The 11,255-nt window shown below is 33.9% G+C and overlaps 2 protein-coding genes and 2 non-coding genes across 5 annotated transcripts; 3 read left to right on the forward strand and 1 right to left on the reverse strand.

Annotated features, from left to right (window-relative positions):
* Nucleotides 1–2,113: 2,113 nt before the first annotated feature.
* On the forward strand, nt 2,114–4,084 carry EMB1513 (copper ion transmembrane transporter). Its single transcript, XM_068621698.2, has one exon. The coding sequence runs from the start codon at nt 2,312–2,314 to the stop codon at nt 3,869–3,871; it is 1,560 nt and encodes a 519-aa protein (XP_068477799.1). The 5' UTR covers nt 2,114–2,311; the 3' UTR covers nt 3,872–4,084.
* A 2,239-nt stretch (nt 4,085–6,323) lies between these two features.
* Nucleotides 6,324–10,670, reverse strand: LOC137818343 (uncharacterized). 2 transcript variants are annotated; one of them, XM_068621700.2, is made up of 3 exons: nt 10,575–10,670; nt 9,411–9,797; nt 6,324–6,806 (listed from the first exon to the last, which is right to left on the reverse strand). In XM_068621700.2, the coding sequence occupies exons 2-3, from the start codon at nt 9,784–9,786 to the stop codon at nt 6,601–6,603; spliced, it is 582 nt and encodes a 193-aa protein (XP_068477801.1). In that variant the 5' UTR covers nt 9,787–9,797; nt 10,575–10,670; the 3' UTR covers nt 6,324–6,600. The 2 variants fall into 2 exon arrangements, with proteins under 2 accessions (XP_068477801.1, XP_068477800.1); XM_068621699.2 differs by having other exon boundaries at nt 10,475–10,641.
* LOC137819896 (U1 spliceosomal RNA) lies at nt 8,168–8,327 on the forward strand. Its single transcript, XR_011082478.1, has one exon. It is a non-coding gene; the product is annotated as a U1 spliceosomal RNA (small nuclear RNA).
* On the forward strand, nt 8,855–9,015 carry LOC137819887 (U1 spliceosomal RNA). The gene has a single exon (XR_011082470.1). It is a non-coding gene; the product is annotated as a U1 spliceosomal RNA (small nuclear RNA).
* Nucleotides 10,671–11,255: the final 585 nt, after the last annotated feature.

Here is an 11,255-nt window from a genome sequence, read left to right on the forward strand (position 1 = left end):
AATAATTGTTTTACACTAATCAAAGTTAAGGATTTAACAAAAATAAATAATCCAAAATAAATAAAAAACAATTTTGAATTCCACACTCAATAATTCTGGTTCATTTTTTTTAGAAGGTTCTTAAAACATATAATCCAATAGTCTTTTAATACATCTTGTTCTTGCAAGGGCCAAAAAACATTCTTCTTTCTTTTGAGGTTGTTGACTTCTCAGTCTTCTTTCTCGGTGTAGCTCTCGGTCTGGGCTTTCAGCTTGGACTTGGATATGACTTGTAGACTCTCACTTCTCTGATTTAGGTCAATTGGATCTCTAGGTTCTTGGTCTCGATCTCCTCTCACGGATGAATGTGTGTACCTAAAAGATGCTCTGATGCCAAAGTCAGAATTGATACTAGTTAATTATAAGATAAATTCACTCTACTTACCTCTTAGGTTGATCACCTAGTTATAACACTTTCTTATTGGGTTTAAAACCCGGTTGGGCTTTTACTCTTTGCACCTAATCTTCTTTAAACACACCCTTTATGTTTTGGACCTTTAGATGAACTTTGCCACAATAACTATTTATTTATTTATTTTTTACCTTTCGATTTTCCTATCGGTGCACCTCTAAGTCATAGGCAGCACACATTTCATTATTTTTTTAGAAAATATACATATTTTAAAGTCAACTTTGTCATTCACTTTAGTGAAAGGTGTGAGAAGCAATTATGGGAGTGCAAAAACCAATTACAAAAATAAAATTAAAGCCCAAACTATCGTTGAAGCCTACTTTATTTGGTACTTTAGACACCATACATGACAATGGAATTTACGAATATGAGTTTTCATTCAAAATTACGAAAGATGCAATTTTACCAAGATAATGGAAAAATGAATATACACTTAGATTTTTATATTGGTTTGTCTATATAACAGACTATGTTAGTTCTCAATCAATGATTGAGTTTCATTATGTAAACTAACGCTAGAAGATACAACTAAGTATTACTTTAGAAATGTAATATATTGGATAATTCATCGAGTATTGTTTTGGAGTGTAACCGGTATTGGCTAATATATTGAGTATTCTTTTAACACTTAGCTAATCTTAACTAAACTTTTAAGTATTGTTTTAGAATGTAATCATAATTGACTAACTCACCAAGTATTATTTTATACACCAAGTATATTTGATGAAGATGAAAAAAGATTGAACTAAGACGAAATCATTATTCCAGAAAAACAACTTTTGTTACATAATCTATTTTTTTGGAAGTTATCGTTCCTATTTCAGATTTGTCTTTCCGGAATGGATTTTCTCACATGCACCCTAAACTCCATTATGAAAATCAAATTTTGGAATTGAAAATAAACCACAAACTTACATTTATTTCTTGACGAAAACAACCACCAAACACCCTAAAAAATTGGACAACAACTGATGGACCTAACAAATACCAACTAGATTCACGCCTCTTACAAAACACTCAAAATAATAATAAAACATGCAGAAAAAGAAGAACCAAATTCCTAAATCTATTTAAAAAGCAAATGAAACATTTTCGTTATTTCTCATCACTAATATAGTGCAAGGAATAATGATATATATTTTATAGAACTACATTATAACTTTCAATACGATTATTTTAATATTTATTCATTTTAATTACAAATTTACCTTTTATTATATACATCTATTCAAAATATCATTCCTTTAGTGCAAGTAAAAAAATATAGTATAAGAAGCACATGCCTTTTTATATTGGTCTAAAATAGGTTATGTAAGTTTTTTTTACAACAAAACAAATAGGTTCAATAAGTTAAAATATAAATAGTGTTTCTTCATATACTTTTTTTCACTCCCTCAATTTCTGAAAAGAGTATTTTACCCATGACTTCGAGATTATTTTTTCAAAAACTTTCGGAATATCCTTTCCATAATTCACGAAATGTATTTTAGAAAATATTGTCTGAAAAAAAAAGAATTTCCAACAAACCATTTTCCAAAAAATAATTTCTAGAACAAATTTGATTCTTGAAAGATTATTTTAGGAAAAAAAAAAAAGAAATTTATTTTTCAAAATATTATAGTTTCTAATAAAGACTTGGTTCCTGCAAATGCAACCATATATAACAGTAACAGAACATAAGCCATATCTGCGAACGACCACAGTGTAGAAAGAATGAACGAGGATTAGGGACTTGTGACTGCAGTAGCTTCCAAAGAACCATCCAATTCTCAAAATTTTCTTCTTTTCAGATAAAAAAGTTGATTTTTTTAACAAATCTGTTCTTGGTGTTGTTGTGGGGCATTTGAAAGCAAACCCAAGATGAACCTTTTACTCCCTCAACACCACCACCTTTCATTCTCCCAATGCCCCTTTTTCCACAACCCCATTAAAGCCCTCCAATTTCTTCCCAATCCTTCCGCACGTGTGAGCACCGTAATCCGAATGGGTGGGGGTCCCCGCACGTACCCGGGTGGCGTGTCGAAGTGGGTGTGGAAGCGGATGCAGGCGAAGAAGGCCAAGCAGCTGCTGAAGGCGCGCCTGAGCCGGGAGCGGCAGATATACGAGATGCGGAAGCGGGCGGAGCTGAAGGCGGCAGTGTCGGAGCTGGAGCGGCCGTGGGAGGTGGTGGAGAGAGCGGTGGCGGCGCCTAATCTGTTCTCTGTAGGAGCTGATGAGCAGGTGAAGGTTCTTGCCGACAGGTTTCAGAAGCCTGGTGGGTTTGATATGTGGAGTGAGAGGGATGGGCCTGTGTTGTTTGAGACCCCTGATGAGTTGCCATCTGCTAGGTTTTTCCCCAAAGGGGTGGTGCACAGTGTGAAGCCTTATAGAAGGGTTGATGGGTATGGGCTGGTGAAGGGGGGACATGATGTGGATGGAGGGGGGGTTGATGGGAAAGGGGTTTTGGTAAAGGGGAATGTTTTTGATGATAAGTTGGGTGAGAAGGGAAATGGGGGAGAGGAGATTGAGTTTGGTGGAAAGTTGAGTGAAAAGGCGAATGGGGGGAAGAGATTTGAATTTGGTGTAGGTTTGAGTGAAATGGGAAATGGAAGGAAAGGAGTTGTGTATGGTGGGGATTTGAGTGGAAATGGGGATGGAAAAGGGGTTTTGTTGGAGGATGTTGATGGGTTTGAATTGGAAGGTGATGATGGAGAATTTTCATCTTTTGATGTGAATTATGGGAGAAATGGAGTGGAGGGTGAGGGTGATGTTGGCTCGAGAAGGAATGGGAATAGGAATAGGAGGACGTTTTCGTCTGATAATGTTGGTAGAAATGGAGTGCGGTCTCATGGGAGGAATGGAGTGGAGGGTGATGGTAGATCAAGAAGGAATGGGAATGGGAGGAGGTTTTTGTCTGATGATGTTGGTAGCGGTGGAGCGCGGTCTTCTCAAGTGAGTTATGGGAGGAATGGAGTGGAGGGTGATGGTAGATTCAGAAGAAATGGAAATGGAAGGAGGGTTTTGTCTGATAATGTTGGTAGGTCTGACAATGGAGGGCGATCTTCTCCTTTGAATTATCAGAGGAATGCAAATGGAAGGTTTGATGGTGGAGAACACTCTCCTCCCTCTTCGAATTTTGGGAGGAATGAAACAAGTTTTGATGGAACGTCGAGGAGTAGGGGGAGTGGAAGGAGGGTTTTCTCCAAGAATGTTGATGGGTCTAATGAGTCGTACTCAGGGGGAGTTGGTTCTGTCAGGAAACAGAGAGGGGGCAATTCCATTAGAGGCAAAAGTCGAGGAAAGTTTGCTAACAGGACTTTAGATTATGCTTCACCAAGAGGTAGAGGTGCAGATTCTGAAGTTTATGATATGGGTTTGCAACAAGATGGGAGTTATGGGTTCCAGCAGAAGCATGAGCAACCTGACTCCACAAGTTGGTAGAGCCATGGATTCTTAGTCTAATCATTATAGGGGGCAAAAGGTTTACACGAGGAAGATTACTGATGATTTGTCTAAAGGCTTAGTTATATATCTGATCTGCATGTGGGGCAAATCAAAATTGGACTAGACTAGGACTAGTCAAATGTCATTGTGTGAAAGTATATTTTGTATATATATTTCATTTCAATATCAAAAGATAACATTGAATTTCTAGTCAAAGTCTTTTTATATATATATGTATTCTTCTTGTTGCAATTAACTGAAGCTCATAGAAATTATATTTTGTATATCACAAATGTAGGATACACTTTTGGGGTGATCTCTCTCATTCTTGCTGTGTTTTAAATCATACCGTTTTTAATTTTGAAGAAGTAACTCACAACAATAGCAAAGTTATGCATCATTAAATAAATTTTGTTCTGGATGGATGAAGAGATTTGTGGACTACATATAACTTGAGAAATTAGTGTGGTATTTGTGTGCTAGAATCTAGTCAAGTCAAATTGATGAACAGGGGCTAGAATCAATCAGTAGTTCCAGTATAGATCAGTGTTTGTAGGACTTAAATGTTTGGAATGTTTAAGGTTAGAGTTGACATATAGAATTAACTGATAATTAGGGAAAAAAATTAAGGATTCAGAACCAGATGAAAAGAAAGAATGTGAATTTTATTGTGGTGAACATGATCAAGAGAAAGAGAATGTTTACAACCCAGGACACTTTGAGAGTGTCCAGAAAATCTCCAATGAAGTCTACAAACCCCCTCCCAACTCTGACTAAACTCCAATTTATTATACTGTTCACAACTGTAACAACTTGGTAAGTTAGTTACAAAACTGTCTATCCATATGAAGTCATCAAATGTACCCATATCCTTGTCTCTCTTCTGTCTTTGCACACATGCCTTCTTAATATGATTGATATACAATGGTCATTTGTGATCATCCCATGAAACAGAAATCATATGTTTAGAGGAATTTCAGAGGAGCTTGATCTGCACTTAGGTTCATGTCTTGTTAATGCCACCCTTTAACCTTTGAATGTGCACACTATGAAGGTATCTGCTATTCATTTTTATGTTGTTAATTTTTCTTTCAGAGCTCAGTGTCATTTATTTTTGCATTAGGGGCACTATCTTATTATCCAGCATAGATAATACTCAGCCTCTGCATACCCTGAATGCTCTTTTATTCTGAAGCTGTTTCTGTTCACAGTGAATGAGAGGATACTGTCCTGGTGGTGGTGGATATGCAGGTGGAGGATACTCAGCAACAAGAAAGATAAAAGAGTCTCAATTTATTGCTCATGCTGATTATATGATTCTTGAATATTAATTCCTAGTGTTTTTTCCTTCCATAAAAGATGCTTTATTACAACAAAGTAGTTGCACATACAAGTCACAGAATAATAATAATAATCTTTCTCATGACTCATTAGTTTCATGGAGGCCCTCTTTCAGTAGACTTCAATGGAAACAAGTTATCACATCACATGTAAGTCCAATGCTACACTTAAATTCCACTAACAACTGATGAACGTTTTCAGTGTTTATCTATCAATTTTACTGAACTGCTACCTTAACTTTTAGCTGTTGATGAAGGGAAAAAAATAGTAAAAAGACAATCAAAGTAATAAAGGATGATGAATTTGTTTAAGTACACAAAAAACTACACATTTGCACAAAGTTGTCATAAATAAAAGTAGTCATAAGCAAGTTACTTTACAATAAGTAGTTGTCGTACCCCTTTTTTTAAAAATGACTTTCAGATAACCTTTTTCAGAATGAGAAACATAGTTTCTGGAATTTATAAAATATATTTTTGGAAAACGTCTTTTCTGGAACATAATTTTTAAAATAAACTTTTCAAAACATATTATATACATTCGGCAATGTGTTTTTCATAACGTATTATACATGTTTTTAGAATGTATTTTTTGGAATAAATTTTTCAGAGTATAAATGATCCGTTTGCACTGTTAACACTTTTATAAAGAAAAATCAACGATAAAGGCTATAATATTTATGATATTCTTAAGTAAGCATTGCTAATTTGTTAAGATTTAATGTTTAACTAATTCAAAATGTCTACCAATACTAGCTTAGGCTAAACCATTCTCAAATTGTTACTGGTTTGATGGAAAAGACCTGTTAAAAGGTCTACATTAACAAATTTAGGTGGAAAAGTGAGTAGTGTGAAGTAAAAAGTATGTGATTTAAATCCAGCTACCTTATTCATTGGAATATGTGTATGAACAGGAAATGAAAAGCAAGGATTATTTGTAAATTCTGAGGTTGTGGAATGTTCCCTATTTGAACCATCTTCAAATTTTGTTGGTAGTTTTAAAATAAAATTATAAGTGACTTTCTTAGTTCTATAGCACTCATAATTTGCCATTAAGTTGTGTGAGATGTTTGATAAAATTCTTTTCTTTTAATTCTGAGATTCCTTAATTCAAAACTAGTAGGACATTCCATAATTTGTTTATTTTTTAATAGATGTTTAAATCCAACAAATAGCTGCACATTGACGCCACACAGTAGTAATTTCTAGTTATCTGTCACATTTACTGAACTGCTAGATAAAGGACCAAATAGTAAGAAATCCAAGATGGTGAATTTCTTTCATGCACAGAATAAACATGCAATATGTTGTTGCATACATTATTCACACCACCACTAAATTCATGACCTTACTCAGCATTACATATTTGATACAATGCTCACTTCATCACTTCCACCTTTTCCAACCATGCTTAAACTTGCCAAATCCAAACCTTCCATGTTTGCCATATTTCCCATGCTTGAACTTTCCATGACCGAAGTAACCACCATGTCCATAACGATGATGTCCATGAGCCAAATGGTGAACACCATAAACAGCAGCCGCGGCAGCAGCACCCCCTGCCAACATTCCTCCCATACCAGCTCCACGCCCTGCATATCAGAAAGTTAGCACTGCACACCTTACAAACAACAACAATAAAACATTGTCTCACTATATAAGATAAAATATGTAAAACTAATTAATTGATCAATACATTCTACTTGAAAACACAGTTAGGTGAAATTATCTTCATCTATTTGGGGTCAATTATTGAGTACTTTATAGTGTTAAGACAAAAGTTAATATGTTCTCTAGGTTCTAAAATTGGTCACCTGTGAAAACAAGTATACATTCAAAACAAGGAGTACAAGTACATCAATTTTGACAAGTTTTTACTGGTTTTGTGAATAAACAGTGAACAACAATTAAAATATGTCCAAACAGGAAATTATGAAAGTCAAAGCCCAGTTTTATATGTTGCTGAGTATCAATATTCTTCAAGTATGTTGGTCTTTTGCTTAACAATTTTATGAACATAAGATCTCCAATATTTTATCAGTCTCGTAGTGAAGTATGAATAGGATACTATTTTGTTAAACACTGTTATACCATGTTATCCAAGATTGGCTCCTGAATACTTTTTACAACCCTTCTGATAATTTGACTTGACTTCCCTCATCTTTCAAGAAAGCTTGTGGTGATATATCACAATATGCATGCAGACTAAGCTATATTGAAATTCATACATATTTGTGATAGTTTTTTGTTCTTTGAAATGTATGCATACGGATTTTTGTGATATTGTTTTGTTAGCATCACTAATTTGTAATGCTATCTGTCTTACCTAGGTATGTCAGTAATGGGCTAGCTTAACTGATTAAACCATTCTTATTTTGTAACTGATTTGGAAAAAATACCTGTTTACCTGGGAAGAACACACAATATAATAACAACAAATGGATACTACTATATTTTCATTTCACAATTTACTACTTGAACAAATTTCTCAACAATCTAGTATGTTTGTATTAGCTGCATGTTTATTTTGATCATATTTTGGACCAAACAAGTCATTATAGCTTCACATATTTTAGACTGCTTGATGCAGATTTTATGATAGATGCAGTTTTTGGACTCCAATTCTAGCATGTTCTTACTAGACATTTTGAATTAGTTTCACGATAAAATAATGTCTTTTTTTCCTCAAAATATTTAACTGTTTATAATCCCTCAAATTGAACTTTTCTGGTGATTTGTTTTATTTGTACAACCGTTCTATGCTCAAGTCGAAATCATTTGGATTAAAAATGATTTTGACATTTGTGTTTCGTTCGGTATTGTATTTTGTTTTTTAATAACCCATAATACACTTTCTTAACTTCTGTGACGCATCTCAAGTCCCACATTGAGATGTCCACTAAGGTAGAATACAATATGAGCTATAAAGTAAATGTTTATGGCATTGCTAAACATACTTACCTGGATGGGGTCAATGGGTGATCACTTAGGCCCATGGTCTGGAGCAGTGACTTTTATTGCACTTTAAAAGGGTGCTGTTCTAAGGTCTGTCAAAGTGACAGAGCCTACGTCAAAATTTGTGTCAGAGGGGCTTGCGTTCGCGCAGCCCCTACTAATTCAATTTTATGATTTTTCGACTTACACTGTTTTTATTCTTTTATATTTCTTAGATTTGGTTAATTAACACTGTTTCCATGCTATATTAGGATGTTGAGAATGATTGATTACCCTCTGGTTCAACAATATTCTGTTTCATGATTCAATACTAAAACATATTATGAATAAATTTCAGAATAAAATCATGTATTTTTTTTTCTGAAATATTAAACTGAGTATATTATCCCACAAGTTGATATGAACAATGGGCAGTTCAAGACAAATTGAACTTTTCTGTCGATTTCATTTATATGAACAATCATTCAGAGGCAGTTCAAGTAAAAAATCATTTGGATTTTGATGACATTTGTGTTTCCTTCATTTGTTGTACTTCGTTTTTTCAAATAAAAGACCGTTGTTACTAAAAGAACTTGCAGAGTCCTATGGTTACAAGTATAAAGAATTATCAAGTCCCACATCGAAATAACTAGTAGAGTTGTAAAGAGAATGAGCTATAAATTAAGTGCTTGTGGCATTGAGTAACATACTTACCTGGACGGGGTCAATGGGTGATCAAAAAGGCCTATGGCCTAGATCTGTGACCTTCATTGCACTTTGAAGGGGTGCAGTTCTAAGGTCTGTCCAAGTGACAGAGCCTACGTCGTAATTTGTGTCAGAGGGGGCTTGCGTTCGCGCAGCCCCTACCATTCTTAGTTTGAAATAATTTACATATCCTTAACTCTAATTTAATATTCTTATATTACTTAGTTTTTATTACTAGGTTAATTATCCAGGTTTACGTTCAAGTTCGCTATATTCTTAGTATATTTTTTCTTATTCTAAACCCTAATTTAAAATTCTTGTATTACTTATTTATTTTATTTACTCAGTTTATTTCTATTACTAGGTCTATTGCCCAAATTTACCTTCTAAGTCACTTGTTCGTTTCTTGCAGTAAATTTTAATAATGAAAAAAGTAAATTCTAACAGATGTAAAGTAAATACTATTGTTAAACGTATAATCTAAATACTATTGTTACCTGCAGAATATGGAGACAAGATTTTCCAGACTTTAAAGATAATCTAAATACTATTGTTACCTGCAGAATATGGAGGCATAGCATGTGGATAACCATGTGCAGCAGGGTAAGCTGGTGGATAGTACCCTGAATGAGGATAAGCATTAGGTGGATACCCTCCATGAGGTGGATATGCTCCAGGTGGTGGTGGATATGCAGGTGGGTATTCTGAAGGGTAGTGACCACAAGGAGGATACCCTCCTGGTGGTGGTGGATATGCTGTTGAAGGGTAGGCTGTTGGGGGATACCCTCCTGGAGGAGGATAGCCTGGTCCTGGGTATACATTTGGAGGGTAGGGAGGTGCAGTTGGAGGGTAGGGAGGTGCTGTTGGATGATGCCCTAGATATGGAAATATACCTCTTTCACTTGACTCATCATCATCTTTTCTATTGCTCATGTTGATTCAACCTATAGCCAAAAGAATCTCAATTTATTGCTCATGCTGATCAATGAAAACCAGTCTCACATTTACACCCAATCACAAATCAGTTATAATTTCAAGAAACAAGTTCACAAATAAGATACTAAAAAGGAGTTTACACCAATCTTTCCAAGGATGGAATGAAGTTATTCCTTAATCTTCACCTACATCCATAATTCAATTCTATGGAAAAAAAGATTGTTGTTACATCAACACTGATTTGCAGTGTCAATTGCAGAACCAAAAAATGATTCAGGATAAGTTCATAATTAACTTAAACAGGAACAAGAAGATTAAACAACGAATATATCAATATCTAGCAAAACCCCTAACGAACAATGAAGAACAAGGTTCATCACAGCATTCAGAATATATGAAAGTTGATCAAATCCATGTTTCTTTCATCATTGATCATGCCAAAGGATAAAGGAAAAATCTGAGAAGAAAAAAGAAAAACAGGAACACAGGCACTAAAATTGGCACAATCCAATAACCATGAAGAACCCTGTTGATCATGTTGTACAACAGGTATCAAAATTTATCAAAGAAAACAAGAATCATGACATGTTAATCAAACCAAACTGAAAACAGAATCCATTTCCACACAGAATATTAGGCAGCAACAATGAAAAAAAAAAGAATATCATTGTTGCTTCATGCTTACTCAAACGGAAATTGTGAATGCTTTCTCTGAAATCTTCTAAAGTTGATGAAAGAAGATAATTATCTCCAGAAGAATAAGAATAAATAATTTGAAACTTTACCTTTTCTTCTACCTATCATTCTCTTAATATAAGAGGAGCACAGACATATCTTTACGCGTTTACGTTTTATTTGAAAACTGTTACAGAACAATTTCTATGAAATGGTTTAATGATTTTTTTTATATTAAATTAAATCAATTAAAATATTTTAAAATTGTGTGTATACGAAATTTATTACCACTAAAATAGTTGTTTAACAATTAAATCAATTTTGTATAATATTTTTAATTTCCTCAAAATATTTATTATCACTAAAATAGTTATGTTCCTCATGAATAAAATAACGTAAAACTACAAACTGTTTGTTTTGTCGTTAATGTTCGTAGAATTCCGCTGTCCTTTACTTTTCATGCGTCAATGTTGGGGTAATGTTAGGTATGCAGTTACATTAATTTTAGTAATTGCCAATAAATTTTTATAGTTTCAAAATTAAAAAACAGAGGATAAATTACTTGCATATAATCAAGCTCATTTTACTTTAATTTTTAGTAATCTTTGTTTTATTTTAATTATTTTTTAAGATACTAATATATTGTTGATTTGAGTGAAACAAAAGTAAATTATTTAAATAAGATTTCTAAAGAATACCCTCCTCTCATAACATATGTATGAAAAAAAAGTATTATCCATTACACTATGAATTTTAGTTAAAAATATTAGTGGTTAAAATATTACTCAATG

The sequence above is a fragment of the Phaseolus vulgaris genome, chromosome 10, assembly GCF_051622355.1.
Source record: "Phaseolus vulgaris cultivar YP4 chromosome 10, ASM5162235v1, whole genome shotgun sequence".
In the NCBI taxonomy this organism is placed as follows: Eukaryota; Viridiplantae; Streptophyta; class Magnoliopsida; order Fabales; family Fabaceae; genus Phaseolus; species Phaseolus vulgaris.

Bases quoted from the DNA above. Each gene is read 5' to 3' on its own strand.
- LOC137818343 (XM_068621700.2), bottom strand. From the start codon at position 9,786: ATGAGCAATAGAAAAGATGATGATGAGTCAAGTGAAAGAGGTATATTT. The intron at 6,807-9,410 runs GTAACAATAGTA...TCTGATATGCAG, and splicing joins TATGCCTCCATATTCTGCAG to GGCGTGGAGCTGGTATGGGA.
- EMB1513 (XM_068621698.2), top strand. From the start codon at position 2,312: ATGAACCTTTTACTCCCTCAACACCACCACCTTTCATTCTCCCAATGC.